The 15,842-nt window shown below is 40.4% G+C and overlaps 1 protein-coding gene across 1 annotated transcript in view; it reads left to right on the plus strand.

Moving 5' to 3' along the window:
- The window catches only part of RABL3 (RAB, member of RAS oncogene family like 3), a 68,466-nt gene extending 54,329 nt beyond the window's left edge, over positions 1–14,137 (plus strand). The window contains exons 5-8 of the mRNA XM_086935627.1: positions 614–764; positions 4,758–4,829; positions 11,110–11,148; positions 12,828–14,137. Coding sequence (XP_086791753.1) covers positions 614–764; positions 4,758–4,829; positions 11,110–11,148; positions 12,828–12,893 — 328 coding nt within the window. The 3' untranslated portion in view covers positions 12,894–14,137. The remainder of the gene's footprint in view (positions 1–613; positions 765–4,757; positions 4,830–11,109; positions 11,149–12,827) is intronic.
- The last annotated feature ends 1,705 nt before the right edge of the window (positions 14,138–15,842 follow it).

Here is a 15,842-nt window from a genome sequence, read left to right on the forward strand (position 1 = left end):
AGCTGTGTCTTTCCACTCTTAACTCTATACTTCGTCTCCTTTTAACTAAAATAGTTACCATCTGGCATCCACAAATTGCAGTCCACTGAAACTGCTATCGCCAAAGTCTCAAGCTTTTTCACCTTTGCTCACCACAACTAACTCTACTCAGTCCTTCTGATTCCTGATCTCTTTACTATATTCAACACAGTCACTAGCTCCATTGTGCTCCTGGCTTTCGGTTGGGGCAAGGGAACTTAACTGGTTCTTTCCTTCTTTGTCTACTGGCATTTTCACTCTTAACACCTATTTCACTACCAGGAGTACAGTGGTGTCTCTGTGTTCTTCCTCTTGCTCTGCACCCTAGCATTCCTCTTGCTTTCCCTTGCCATAGTGTTCATCTGAATTGATCTCATCCCTTGTGGTCCAATTCATGTTTGTAAAGGTTCTGTTTGTATTTAATACTGAAATAAATCACAAGAAGCATTAACTGATCCACATTATCTTGATTATGCCAAAGTCCCCTCTGGTTTTCTTTCACCTCAACCCTTTTGACTCCAGGCTCGGTCTGGGTGTTGTTTTCTTAGCCACTGTTACAGTTCTGACAATGCTTATGTCTTTCCCTTGTGCATAGAGACTATGACCGGGAACAGTTCGCCGATAACCAAATTCCATTGCTGGTGATTGGGACCAAGTTGGACCAAATCCCTGAACAAAAGCGTAATGACGTTCTTTCCCGGACAGCCTTTCTAGCAGAAGATTTCAATGCAGAAGAAATTAACCTGGTTTGTATTCTGAAGCTGTGTGGCTAGTGGTTTGGATTTAGTGTTTTTATGAGTTCACTCTTGAAAGGGAGAAATCTGTTGCGTTCTGTGTGCATGGGTCTGCCACAATTAAAATATATATATATATATATCTATATATATATATATATCTATATATATATATATATTTACCATACTGTGATGTGCAAGGAGACTGCTTTTAAAATGTGCTGTGATTTTGTTTCTTGTAGTTTTTTGTTCAATTGTTCATTATCTTACATGAGCTCAAAAAGTTATTGCACAGCCACAACTCGCTTTATACACCAAATTCACTGTTGCTATATCTTGTTCCTTAAGCAGACAAGTTTGACTCCCGGAGTGAAAGGGAGCTCAATACTACAGATTACAGTTTAAAGACACTAAAATAAGGAACCATACAGAGAAAACCATAATTAACATCAAATTAAAATGTACATGTTAAATTACTGGTAAAATAGTATTTTGACCTAAACAGTCAAAGTAGTTAAAAATACTAAATTGTTTCTTGGAACGTGCAGTACACAATACAAGTCTCAGCTAACTTGGACAGTGGGAGCAGTGAGGTATATGGTAGAAGCCCTAGATATGAGAAAGAGGGCGGTGGACAGGAACTACAACAAAATATAAAGGTAGTGAGAACTTGTTGGAAATTCGAGGTAACATAAAAAGATAGAACAATGGTGAGTGTTACCTATTATGCCATGACAAATTCTATACAAATCTTTGATACAAGGCATCTTTTCATAGGTTCTTTTATCCACTGCTTGCTTTCCAGAGTTGTGCAGGATTTGCCTGCTTTTATGTCAGAATTTTGAGGAGACTTCAACACTTTCCTTCCGCATTCTCTCGATCCATAGATTCCCCTGAAGCTCAACAACAATTGTGGGTGCATTTTTATCTTGACAGGACCAGTTTTGTTAGGTATTCAGATCGGTTTATCCTTCTCTTCTCTCTTCCAAAGTTCCAGTCTTACCACAAATGTCAGAACTTTTATCCATCACTTTTTTCCTTATAATTGAGACCTTGATTTTTGAAGAACTGACTTTTGTCTATTTGAAATTTTCATAAAAAATGTTGAGGTACTAATGGCTGCAAGTAAAATAATTCGAGACCTGTCAAATGCCACAAAATTATTATTTGATCTATCGAACTTAGATTACAGGGTTTCTTTGTACCCAAGTCTTCCGAAGTACACTGTGGCGGAACTCCATCTTTTACAGAGTAGCTACCTGCCTTACTCGTGAATTGATGCACCAAGACCATAATTCCAGCAAACTGGTAAAGCCTCGCTACCATCTATTCTTTAGAAGAATTGTCTTCAAATGTTTTAGCATTTGTGATTAAGACGTATACATTTTTGGTCCCCATTCCCTCAGTGTTGCTTCTCGAGATACCCTCCAACCCAGCATCATTGATTTGCTTCTGTGGATGTTCATACAGTCCATTAAATCCAGCCCACCGGTTGCAGAGGTGGCGTTTTTTTTCTTCTTGGTTCCTAAGAGCTGAAATCTCCTGACCTCTGGCCAACTAGTGCAAGTCTATGTTATTCTGTTCTCAAAAGTCTTCAAGACCTGGCTTTTCACAACTTTTGTTTCTCTATTGGTGGTCTCTCGTTTACGTAGTGAGTCTGCTGTTCTATACAAATCTTTCATCATGAGCATGCCCTGATTCTGTTACAGGGATGTGCTTAACTATGTATTATCTTTTACTATTCACTTGACTGCCAGCTATGCCTACAGGTATATGCTGGGAATTTCTGTCTAAAGTTTCCAGTTAGGTGCGGGTTTTGGCACATTTATCCTCCTCTACTGATTGATAGTTTCTGCCATCTAATGGGACGTAAAGCTGGTTCTCTCGCGTATTATGCATAAAACCTTCAAGCTGGTGCACTTTTGCATGTCAGATTTATATTACCGATGTCTACCTGTATTGTTGATGATCCTCTCAGTACTGTAATAAAGAAAGGATAGTGACTGGAATTATATTGCCCAGCTTTGAAATGCTATCTTACTAGATGAGCCCTTATGGCCTTGTACGTCTGCGTCCTACCCGTATTTAGCTGTATGGCAGATCACTGACCCTATTGTGCTGCATTGAAGGGTGCATTTGGAATAAACCAAAATGCTGCGTTTGCGTTCTTTTATTTTCTCACTCTTTCTATTATCAGTAAAGTCAAGGTTTACACCACATCTTCCACTGCAGAAAGACTGGCTGACAGCAATGCAGGAGTATTGGTGGTCCACTGTACAACTGAATAAGGGGAAGATAGATGACTAGAATTTGTATGGTTAACAGAGCTATCCAGTTAACAAACACATATCCTTCCAGGTGGGTATTGTTCATTTTTAAAAACTAAAGTGAGAGCCCAAACGTACAAGATCTAGCAACCTTTGCTGCATACATGATAGCATGAAGGGCAAGGGAATTAAAGCTACTATTCAGTTATGTTTATAAGACTTGGTGGAACAGAGTTCAAGATTTTAAAGGAATGGTTAGTACACTAACAGAACTTAAAGATTTTACGAGTATGCCCAAACGAGGAAATATTGGACCAAGTTGTGACATGGTGCACTAGAGACAATCTTATATTGTTACACTGTCAAATAATATTCTGTACACTAAGCATAAGATACATCTCTCAGCTCAGATTTTCAAGATGTTGTATCGAGCTGTACTGAAAATCTAAGACCCAGCGGACTAACTCTATTTTGCCCAAAACATAGGTAGCATGTAAATAGAAGAAAATGCATAACATAACATTTTGTTGAAAATAAATTCCCTTATGATTTGAAAATCTTTTATTATGTTATATTTCCATAGACTGGACACTGTTTTATTATTTGTATAAGTAATAATGTTCCATAATAAGAATTTGCTCCAGAGCGAGCACCAAAGGTGCAACATTTGATTGAGAAGCATCCAAAAAAGATTTACAATACAACATTTTCAAATATTAGCTACCATACGTGTGAAGAAGCTGTATATAGCACTATACTAATTCACCACTAATCCTTTATGGGTTCCGGAGAAGCGCGTCAAAAAAAGCGCTTCAGCACACCATCAGGGGTAACACACGCTATATAAATGCAAACCTCTTTTCCCTCTTCTATCCCTCCGCTAACCTTCTGAATCCAAATAACTGACTAACCTATCTACCACTCAAATTACTTTCCTATTTCACTATATTAATTCAACACTAATCCTTTTTGGGTTCCGTAGTAGAGTGCTACTCGCCGAAAAAGCGCTTTGACGCCTCGTCAGGGGTAGTAAGCGCTATATAAATGCAATTACAGTACAATACAATACAATAGTGCATCACAACGTTTTTTTAATTGAATTGATTTACGGTAATATTCTGAATATGTAAAATTGGAAGTATTCATTGAAATGAAATTACGTGTGTTAACACTGATCCATAAACAGCAACATTTACCCAGAATGCAACAGTTCACATACAATCAGAGCACAACAGCTCTATAAATTGAGAAGAAGATCAGATAACAAACTAGTATTGTAGCAAATGGTGGGTAGCAGAGCTGAAAGTCCCAGTGATTATAACAGTTAATCCCAAATATACATTGCAGTTCAAACTGGCATCATCAGTCTGGCAGTAAAAAATAAGAGAACATATTTTCACAGATCCTGCCTCAGTTTACCGTGCTTAAAGGATCCTCCACACCTGAACTGAGGATGTTCGGTGGCGTGTAGTACGTGACACTTGTACTGCTGCCGTATCCCAAACAGAAAACAAGAGATTTCTGGTTCTTAAACACATAATTCAGCAAAAATAAGAAGCCGTAAATTTGTTGTAAGAATTGTACATTCTCACTATCACACAAAGGGCAGAGTTGCATGGCTCTGTGTGTTTTGTCACTGTCCATTCTAGCTGTCCTTGGTGCTCAGTGATAGCTTGTTAATGAGTTACTGTATGCATTGCACAATCCTCTAACTGTTTTATGTGTTCTATCTCTATAGGACTGCACAAATACGCGATACTTGGCAGCGGGCTCCTCCAACGCAGTCAAACTCAGCCGCTTCTTTGATAAGGTGCTGTACACCTCTCTGACTGATCCCATAAAGTGTCTAAAATTACCTTTGTCTACTATGTGGTTAATGGTTTAAAAAGTATCTTTCCTTTTTACACAATCCACTGATGAGGCGGAAGAGTAGTAAAAGTTAAGAGTCTGAAGAAAATTCTAAATATGGGTAACTAGTGCTATAGGTCATCTAAATTTTCCTTTTCCTATATGGATTATTCTTCAAGTTCGCTGTATTTAAAAGTCTTCCTCGCTGTCGAGAAGAATTGGGAAATGGAGTGATTATTTACAGACCCGCTCTAGAACTGTTGTTACAGGTGAGCAGCCTTTCCTTATTGTGCTGTAAGGCCAGGCAGGGTGTATTGGGAAGTGAGCATTGCAGGAGATATGTTTGGCACACAGTCATTCAGTGACCACTCTACAGCTTCAGCCACCACTTAAATATTATTTTTCTCATTCACAAAGGTTTATCAGTGTGACACTCAGAGCTATATCATGAATTCAAATAAAGAGGATATGTTTACTGTACTCTATCAGGGATCCTAGAAGAGCAGTACTGTAGTTTGGCAGGTTTTGTAAAACCTGGTCATACGCCGCTATCCAGACAATGACACGTTCACTGTGGCTGCCAATCAACCCACCACTCTTTTCAGTGCAGAAAGATGCATTTAGGGATCTGCATGTTTACGGTCTCTGCTTTCATGGCGCTTTGAGATGCAGATGCCAACACCTTACTAGTACTGCTTACAATGTGGGAGCTACAAGATTCGTTTGTAAGCCGGCCTCTGGAATGCCACCAAACACAGACAATTTCTGTAGGAACTGTTCAAGAACAGAAGCATCTTTACAAGGTACACATTTTATCTGCCATTGAAAATGAAGGTTTAATACTTTTTTGGTCGGTCTTTGGAACTGTTCTGAGGACTTCAGTTTCTTTTGCATTGATGCAGTTGGAAGTTGGATTGTTGACCAGTGAGAAACTGTGCCAAGCGCCAACCTTGCGATGTAGCATAGCAGGAAATCACTTCAAGAATACTGTCACACTGCTCCCCATCCAAAATGTTTAGTTTGTTACTTTTGTTTCCTGCTATCCATTTTCACACCTTTTCCACAGAGCCTACTACCCCCAACAGGACTAGAATAATCTCCTTAAAAGTGCATTAGCATTTTAAAAAAAGTTTTACATTTTTTTGTTTTTTGTATTTTTAAAAAACCGCTTTACTGCATGCACCAAGCTCCCATTTTGCATAGATAGACAGATAGATACCAAAGTCACAAGACAGGAGGTGGTTCATTTAGGCAAGAGGAATAGAATACTTGACCAAGCTCAATCTACAATGCTGCACTGCCTCTTTGTACTGACCATAACATGTTAATCTCTATTACAGGGCTATTTACTGCCTTTTTGTGATAGAGGTCTTCTGGATACTCCCTTGAACTAGGGAAAGCACAAAAATGAAAGAGTCTGGGTCTCGTGTTGCAGGGTTACCTGTCTACACCACTTTAGGTTCTATTGGTGATACAGTTATCTTAGGGCCATACTCAACAGAAATTGAGCAGCCTTCGATTGATCATGCTTTCAAACCCAAATTCTCAGGGAAAGTTGATAGGCTGCAGGCCATGTTTCTTGTATCAAGTGTCCTTTTATGTCAGACGTCATACCATCGGGTCAGTGCCTCCATGGTCCAGTTTTTGTGGACCAAATGTCCACTTCCCATCAGCTCCAAACAAGGCGTACAATAAAGGCTGGAGAGCAAAGCTTTGAAGTTGTGATTGATATTCAAACTGATACCATAGCACATCGTTTTCTACACATTAACTCAAGTCTGCCTTGGGAACTTCTTTAATGAAATCTATTATCAGAAGTTACAAGTGGGCCTACTCCAATGCAGACAAATCTGCTTCATTGTACAGTAATTCCTCCATGTGAGCCTGTTGCTGTTCTAGAAGTAGAGGAGGGTTTCTGTCCATTGAGTTAAAGAGCTTTGGGCACTCTGACAAGGAAAGCTAGACATGAACCCATTAATGGCTTCATTCTCCACCAATCTCTTCATTGTGGCCAAGGCCCTCCAGTCCTATGACCAGTGTCCAGCCTGTTTCAAACACACATAACAAGTGTTCTTAATACAGGTCGTTCTGACATCAGAATGTGCCTGTAAGAAAATGACATCACTGCTCCCTTGTAATGTTGTAGAGCCACCTACAGTTAGCCCTGGTGTGTTTTGATTACTGCCCTCCACAGCTCCTCTGCAGGTGGAGGGAACCCTGTCACTGGAAAAATAACAGAGCAGGCAGGCTGTTCACGCCGGTGCTGCCTGTCTGCCCCCAACCCACTTGGTACTGCCTGTGTGCCCACAACCCACTTTGTTGTGTCCCACTCACCAGAAGTGCTACATCCAATGGTCTGACCACAGTGACTCCCACAATGAACTGGTGGCACAGATGCACATGGCAGGAAGTTAGGACTTGGGAAATGAGGGAGGAGCTCTCGTTGTAAGGTCTGGCTGACAGGTCAGGAAGCAGGAACATCCGTGTATATGTTCATGATTTCTTTAAGGCCAGGCATGATCAGGGCATCCAGTTTTTTTTATTTGTTCCCCACTTTAGATCTTGTAGTAGTGATTTTGTCTAAGTAAAAAGCAAAGGTAAAAAGGCCCAGAATGCAAAGGAGAACTCCAGGACAACATCTGAACTCTGGCAGGATACAAACACCTACTTACATTATGAGGTAATTTACCTCCCTCACCCCACTTGTACATTTCAAAGAATATTGGCTTTAGTGACTTATGGTCTTTTGGTGGCTCAAGGTGTCTAAACAATGTAAAGACTGGGTACATTATCCCATACTCTCTTGAACTTACATAAGATTTCCAGCTCAGGGTAGATGAAATATGGATTCCCAGATAACAATGCATATTCACTTCATCAATCTTTGATTTTCCCTAATACCATTTATATTCTTTTGTTTTATTCCCAAATACCAGGATTTTAGTTTGCTCCATATTAACTAAAAGCTCAAAAAATCAGTTTTCTTTGAAGGACTATTTGGGTCTTGCCCATAGTTACTAAATTGTCAGCATACAGCAGACAAAGTACATGTCTGCCTCGCATTTTAGGAGAAAGGGATGCAGACCCCAACAAGGCTTTAGGAAAATCCCATAAATAAAGTGCAAATAATGTCTAGGCCAATACACTGCCCTGCAGTAGACTGTTCCTTAGCTCTGTCTTTAACGAGAAGCTGTGGTCCTTGTCCAGTTCCTTTTATGAAGGTCCTTCAGAATGCATACTAACGCTCTTGGGATTCTGAGCTTATTTAAGTTAACCCACAAATTCTCTTGGTTCACGAGGTCAAAAGCAGCCTGGAATTCTACAAAACAATAAAGTATCTCCCCCTTACCATCAATTTCCTTCCTCTCCATTGACCATAGATTAAAACAGTGGTCCATCGTACAGTGCCTTTCCTTAAAACGTCCCTGCTCAATCAGAATCATTGACTTTCCCTCAGCCCATTCCTTCAACCTCCAAAGGATGAGTTTCCCATAAACGTTAAGCCTCTTTTATGTAAAGGTTTAACGATTGAACCTTTCCAGTTTTTGGTATCGAGTCTGTTGATCTTATTACTCTAAATACCCTGAAAAGGATAACACTCCACCAACTCATTCTTGTCTTTAGCATAATAGTTGGTAGATTATCAGAACCACATCTTTTGTCAGTGAGAGATGCTCTATAAATTTTTCATGGATTTACACCATTACTTTTTGAGAGCACTCTATCCACCTTGTGGGTTCCTAAAGTAGGCCCTTTTTTATTTAGCTCTTCAATTTAGTGTCTTCTAACTATTTTGTCCAAGATACTTCAGATACCATACAATCTTTTGATATAATATTGTTACCCATCCCGCCAAGAACTAATTTCCAAACTTTTCTTACATCCTTAGAAGAAATTACTTGAATCATTTCCTCCTAGTTTGACTTATAAAACATCCTTTTTTCCCCACTATTAATTTATTTATACTCTTGACGTAAGCTACAGACCACCAAACCCTTATGTACTCTCCTCTATTGCTTCTGGATGTTCCTTAACTTACTTTGTAACTTTTGGCATTCTGAGTCAAACAGATTTTTGTTATTACGCTGCCTTAAAAAAAAAACTAATTATAGATAAATTAAAACATTTCTTACGTTCAGTTCTTATACGATCATTAACTTATACAATTATGCCGTTATAAAAGTTCAATACCTCAGATTTCTTTCACTGAACATTGTTGACAGCGACATGGCTACCTATCATTTTATAGGTTGGGTTATCCTCATGAGGATTAAGAGGAACCCATATAATTAAGGGTTTCCAGACACCCACTCCTGTTTAGACGTAGAGAGGAACTCCATACCCTTCTTGTGTATAGCACTATTGGGGCACGTATGTTGGACCTCTCTAAACCTGCCCCGGTGTCCCCCCTTTTCGGAATCTTATGCTGATGATACTCAGCTCCTACTTTCCTTTGATAAGAAGAATCCAAATGTCCAGTCTACTTTTCCGGAGGGTATGGTGACCATCGCTGGCTGGAGGCGAAACAACTTCCTCCAGCTTAATGCGGGGGAAACTGAGATCATGCTGTTTGGAGAGGCATCGTCGAAGTGGTCCCCTAGGTGGTGGCCAAAGGAATTGGGCATTACACAGACTCCAAAACTAGTGGTTAAAAATCTGGGTGTCCATCTGGACCAGAAACTGATAATGAAAGAACATGTTACATCTACTGTTGGGTCATGTTTTCATGTGCTTGGTCTTCTTGGGAAGGTATTTCCCTTTTTGCCTCTAACCACACGAAAAACTCTTATCCAGGCCCTAGTGTTAAGCCACCTGGACTATTGTAATGCCCTGCTGATTTCAGCAAATGAAGCATCCTTAAACAGGCTACAAGTAGTCCAGAACAACGCAGCTCGCCTGATATCCAATGTCCCCCCTCGAACAGCCTCCCTCCCCCTTCTGCGACAGCTACATTGGCTCCCAGTGCGGGTGCGGATGCGGATGCGGATTAGGTTCAAGATCTGTTGCATTGTGCACAAATCTCTGAATGGCAAAGATCCCAGTTACTTAGCAGATAAATTTACCAAATACATGCCGCCCAGGTCTCTTCGATCAGGGTCCAAATCTCTCCTTGCTGTTCCTCGCTTTAAGAAATCGCAATAGGTGGTAAAGCTTTCTCCCACCTGGCCCCATTCTCTTGGTACACACTTCCTGTCTACTTGCGACAATGCTCAGATCACCTACAGTTTAGAAGGCTCCTCAAAACGTTACTGTTCTAATCCGTCTCTTTTCTGTGGCTGGCAGTAGCAATCCCACAGCGCAGAGATACCCCTTGGGGGGTGATTAAGGCGCTTTTTCAAAGAAATAGATCAAATCCGAACATTTGCTGCACTCGAGTTATTTCAAGATGAGACCAACCGCTTTCTAGGAAGTGGAACAAAGTCTTTAGTCTGTTAACTCTTCCCTGTTTGAGGGTAATTTTCAATAAACAAGGGCCAATTCAGTTATCGTGGGACTTGTGTGGTACAGTAATAAAGGAAACAGTGGTCACTGGTTGCAGGCTAGTTGGGAGTGCTGGGGTAGACTATAGTCGGGCCTGCTTGGTTGGTCTTGATTAAGGAACATACTTTAGGAAAAAGCATAGAATACCTTGTGGGTGTTGTACCCCTTTTAATATACCCCGTACAACTGTTTCTATTTGTTTTTGTCTTTTATAATTGTATGTAAAGTTTTTGTCCAACAATCTCTTAGCCTCTGCCCTTTGGCTGTTTACACATATTCACTACTGAAGTTACTGCTGAGCTTCACACCCCGTTCATGTATTCTTGGCTCTAGGAGTGCTGCGCTGAACAATGTGCATCTTTTTACTATGTGTTATCTGAGTATTTCCATCATACCCCTGTCCTTTCACTTGTTTATATATTGAAATGATGGAGTCTCACTTAAAGGACCTCTGGGCTAGGCCATTCATGGTATATGGTCCACGTATCAAGACCACAACCAGTCCACCCTTAAACTTCTGGAGAAGACGCCTTAGGCACTGAACACTCCAACTGAGACAAATGCACCCCATTTAAAGCCAGTACAATAAAAAGTGTCCATTGGCTGATGTCTACCACCAGGGCCATTTCTCTCCATACCGGTAGGCTTTTATCAGTGAACTAACCAGGTCTGGGAATATCTCCCTAGCTCCCTATTTCAGCTTGGCACACACGCTTATAGAACACATTATCATTGACATATCTTTCTGATTTCTTTCCCAGGTGATAGAGAAGAGATACTTTTCACGGGACAGTACTCAGGTAGGTGTTTGTATATTCTGTCCTGATTATGTACTCTGTTCTGATGGCCATTGTGCAGATTTTGTCACCATAAATGTTATTTCCTAAACCAGTTATTTCTTATTACTTTTTGTGGGGGCTGCTTCTAGTCCAGTGGAGGCTGGTAGGAAACGGTGGTGGGGGAAGGGGCATGGGTATGGGGGCGGGGGGGGTTACAAAAAAAAGACTTGCCTTGTCGCAGATCACCTGACGCAGCCTCTTCTCCATCCTCTCTATTCTCCTGGCTCCAGGCAGCACCCAGGCTCCCCTAAGCCAATCATGACGCTGCTGTTACCATGACAGCAGTGTCGTGATTGGTCTGAGCACCATGGTTCTGCGCTCCGACGGGGACTGGTAGGCTGTGGATGTTCTCCACCCAGGGGTACAAGACAGCCGGTGGAGAGCATGTTAAATGTGCATGACTGTTTGGTCCATTACGACGGCCGGCCAAACCGTCATGTGCACTTGGTGCAGCAGCAACCACTCCTCCTCCCTCTCCATGTGACAAGCTCAGACCTGCCCCTACCTGGCTCACTCCTTACAGAAGAAGAAAATAACAACCCAATGTTATTAACATTGCGTTATTTTCATTTTCTTTTTACACTTAGTGGGACACCGTTCATCCGCCTTAGTGAAGGAGCCACCCCTGTTCATGTCAGATTTTCTTTCATGGCCAGCCCTAGGGCTCCTGTCACCAATGTACAGATATTGGATCTGCTCAGCTTGCAGTGTCACACCTTTCAACATTTGTACGTTTGAAAGGGCGGACAGTGATTTTGCCAAAAAAGGTCAGATGTATCTCACTTTTGAAACGCTGTGCAAATACTGGTGATTTTCAGGAATATGTTCATTAATACTCCTTACCACTTATGAAAACTTAATATATACTCTCTCTGAAAACACTTTGCAAATAGAAAAATATGTTTAGGTGGTAGTTAAACATCATTACCAGTGATGACAGCCATGAACTGATAAACTATGTTACAATGTTGATGTAATAGTTGCTGTAACCAAGGCATAGAATCTGTACCATATGTATCGACATTAGACAGGATAGACTTTGAAAGAAATATAGTGGTGGTTTATTACGTATGTATGACTACAATTAATTGAAAATGTACATACAAATTGGAGAAAATTGACTATGTAAATATAGGCTACATGATGTTTTTTTACAAAAAATATTTATATATATAAAAAAAATCATTTTTTCACCAAAAAACGAAAAGAAAGAAAAATAATAAATAAAAAAAGTTTTTTATATCATTGTTTCCTTATGTTTATAATTTTGGATCTATAGTTTTTCCATAAACACATTGTCCTGATATTAACATCGAACTTGATGTGAATTTATTCCCTCCCTTTCATTTCCCTTAAGTTACATCTGTGCCAGTTACATTATAATGGATCAGAAACTGCATATGAATCCTCTAAACTTGGTTTCGGGTTTTTAACCAGGGATCCCGAAAAATGTTGTGCAGAGATGGAGATCAGCACTGCTACTGTAGGGAGGAAATCAATTGTGCCTTTACTGCTTTAGGCTTAGGACATGTGAGCGATGTCTCGGTTGTTGCTTGGTGGAGTCACTGTTCATCGTGGTGTAATAGGTGAATCCGCAGATTGCATCATCGTTTATTCTGCTCTTCTCTTCCTGTTTGCAGATCCCAGGCTTCCCAGACAGGAAGAGGCTTGGCAGCGGCATGCCCAAGAGTTTTCATTACGACTAAGGTGTCTTCTGCAATCCTGGCACAAGGCCACACCTGCCTCTAGATGACGTAAACTACTGAAGGAGGATCCTGCACCTTCGAGGAGGCTCATTGACATCTGAGTCAAGGATTCTTCCAAGACAAACGTGTTGAGATGTTCCCCAGTGAGCCAAGTACTGTGTACCCATGCCAGCACCCTCTGTGGCAATTGCAGCGAAGAAGAGGGAGGAACAATAACGCGGAAAAGTTTAGCACCTTCAGTGTGCTAGGGTGGATGTCCCCGAGAGCTCTTAAACGTCTTCCTTTGAAATGGTACATCCGCAGTGGCGCTCACAGAACAATCTCCTGACCACTGCAGCGATCCCGTTGTTTTTCCTTTAACATCATTTAAAATCTTTCTTTGTCTCAAGGTAGCCCCTCCTCTTGTGGAATGGTCTTCTTTTTCATCATACTGTATGACAATTTTACCAGCTGTTAATCATAATTAATTATTTTGTGAAAAATCTCTTTTCTAAGTCCTTTTCTTAAAATCTTGTTGTTTTCTATTCAGCTTCAGGATGTCCAGGAGGATCAGGATAACCAAACAATGTCCCTTATTTCCATTTAGATTCTCTGTATGCAAATATATTTTTTGTGCCTTGCTTGGATATCTGGCATGGACCAACCTTCTTCTCCCGCGGCTCCTAACCACACTGCGGTTGTGACACTGGTTCCTCATGGACATGCACACACTATAGCAGAGATTTTGAGCCGTTTTTAAACATAAAAGCAACTCCTGGTGCGAGCTGATTAGGAAAATCTAATGCGTGGATCAGTAACATCAGAAGCATATATCTAGAAAGTTAAAGTAATGACTGTTTTCAGATGCATACCTTCAAAATCACACTAATAGTGGCTGCACCAGCTGACTCCTGCTACACTTTAATACAATGGGCATGGGAGGGAACTGAGTGTGGGGTCTTCAGGCTGAGTTAGGAAGTGTTATTCCGAATGAGGTGAAACAAAGCTGTTTTTGTTTTAAGTGAAGGCCGAGAACCAGTTTCCTAAACGCATTTCCATCTTAAGGTGCTAAAAACATCACATTAGGTGGTACACAAAATACCTTTTAATGTTGATTACTTGTTTAATTAAACCTAAGATTTTTTTCTTAATGTCCTTAAAGCTGGTCTTTATCTGTCAGATAATAACTGGAACATATTAAAAAATGAAGAACATGATCACATTTGTTGTTTTACTCTGAGGGTAAAATAAAAAGTTTTGAAAAATATTACTCTTGTGATTGAAGTCGTGATGGTTGACTCCCGTCATTTGCAATCATGATGTTTGTGTGTCCTTTAAAGCAAATGGGTGGTTTTATTTGTGCATTCAGAAAATCAGTTGATTTTTATTATTTCATTTTTCTTATTCCTTCATTTGAAGAAACACAAATTCCACTGCACTATTTGCTATCTTTGCTACCCACAAAAAGGGGATGGGATATACTTTGCATCTAGGTATTGCAGAAAAAAACATGTCAATGACGAGTTCTAAATCTTGAGTTATTGGTCCATTCGTAGCGACTAACCAGACAAACAGAAGCATTCAGTGGGACGGCAGGCAGCATACAGAATCCTAGGAATAGAATCCTAGGTGTGGTGGAACTGGGTTGGCCAAATGTTTAGTAAAACATGTTTTCTCACTTAAGAACTACCAAGCTAAGAGAGAACTCAAAGCACAGTTTTGGCTGAAAAGTAGGAAATACAGTATGTATGTATTAAATGTAGCAGGAAAATGACTATGTCTTTTAAAACCCATTCCAGGAAATGTTGGGTCTTTTATGCTCTTTATACAGCCAAAGTACAGTGGCGATTAAATACTTGGGTCCTACCGATGCACTCAGGGCCTTCAGATGATCACCTACCGTCATGTGAATTTTAATTGTACTGTTGTTGTTTATTTTTCTTTCCCTAAAGTTTTATACATCTTGCTAGCCATGTAATCCTGTTTTGCAATGTTTTGGTATTTTGTTTTGTGGAATTTCATTTGTGTGTCCTTTGTTGCTATATCAACCATGCTAAAAGGATTACGCTTCTTTTGAGTCTTTTGTCTGTCAAATTACATGGGTGCTTTGGTTTGCATGAATACATGTGAATGTTTTCATAAAGATCACGTGATGGATCATAAATGAATGCAGTTTTCCTACATATCACACTATTTGCAGCATTTATGAAATACAGCACTTTGTGTTCAGAGGTTTGTACACATAGATTTCTACTTTAGCTGCACTGCTGGCCTCTTTCTATCGCTAATCTACCTGAGATCTACTGGATTTCACTGTCCGACAGATTGTGTAGCAGGAGGAAAAAGTATATTCTGTATTCTGTAATCCAGTAACCCGTGCAGCTGTGGTTTATTATCCAGCCTGTTAGTGTTATTGTGTTTCCAGATGCAGCTCCTTGGGTTGAATGTTAACTAGCGGAGTAGCATGCAGTATTCAAACATTGCAAGAATTAGTAGAAATGTCCTCATGTGCTATCACTGAGGAAAGTGATTAGACTGGGCTTAGTAAGAAACACCTCAACAGTGTTAACATAAATGCAGGCTTTGCTGAAACACCCAGTGCACCTAGGTTGACCACCAACCTCCATGTCATCACCTACACTGGCTCCAGCATACAGCGTTTCTCCTAGAAATCATTTGGAATAGGTCCGTCAGCTGAATAAGTTTATTAGAAGCAACCCAAGACTACAAAACCGACAATACATCAGGATGACTCATAAAAACCGGGGCTAAAAACAGTGTCCATAATGACACAGAGTGCATCTAACCTTCATATCTCCTTCAACCAAAAACTGTTATAGCCCCCGTTCATAGGATCACAGCCCCCATGTTAGACAAGAGTGAGTATTCTCTGTTTTAAAGTGGCAGCTTAGGGTATCTTCTACTGCCAAAGGGGAGGGCAGAAGTGACTGGTAAACTATGGCTAATTTG

This window comes from Lissotriton vulgaris, chromosome 8 (genome assembly GCF_964263255.1).
Source record: "Lissotriton vulgaris chromosome 8, aLisVul1.2, whole genome shotgun sequence".
NCBI lineage: Eukaryota > Metazoa > Chordata > Amphibia > Caudata > Salamandridae > Lissotriton > Lissotriton vulgaris.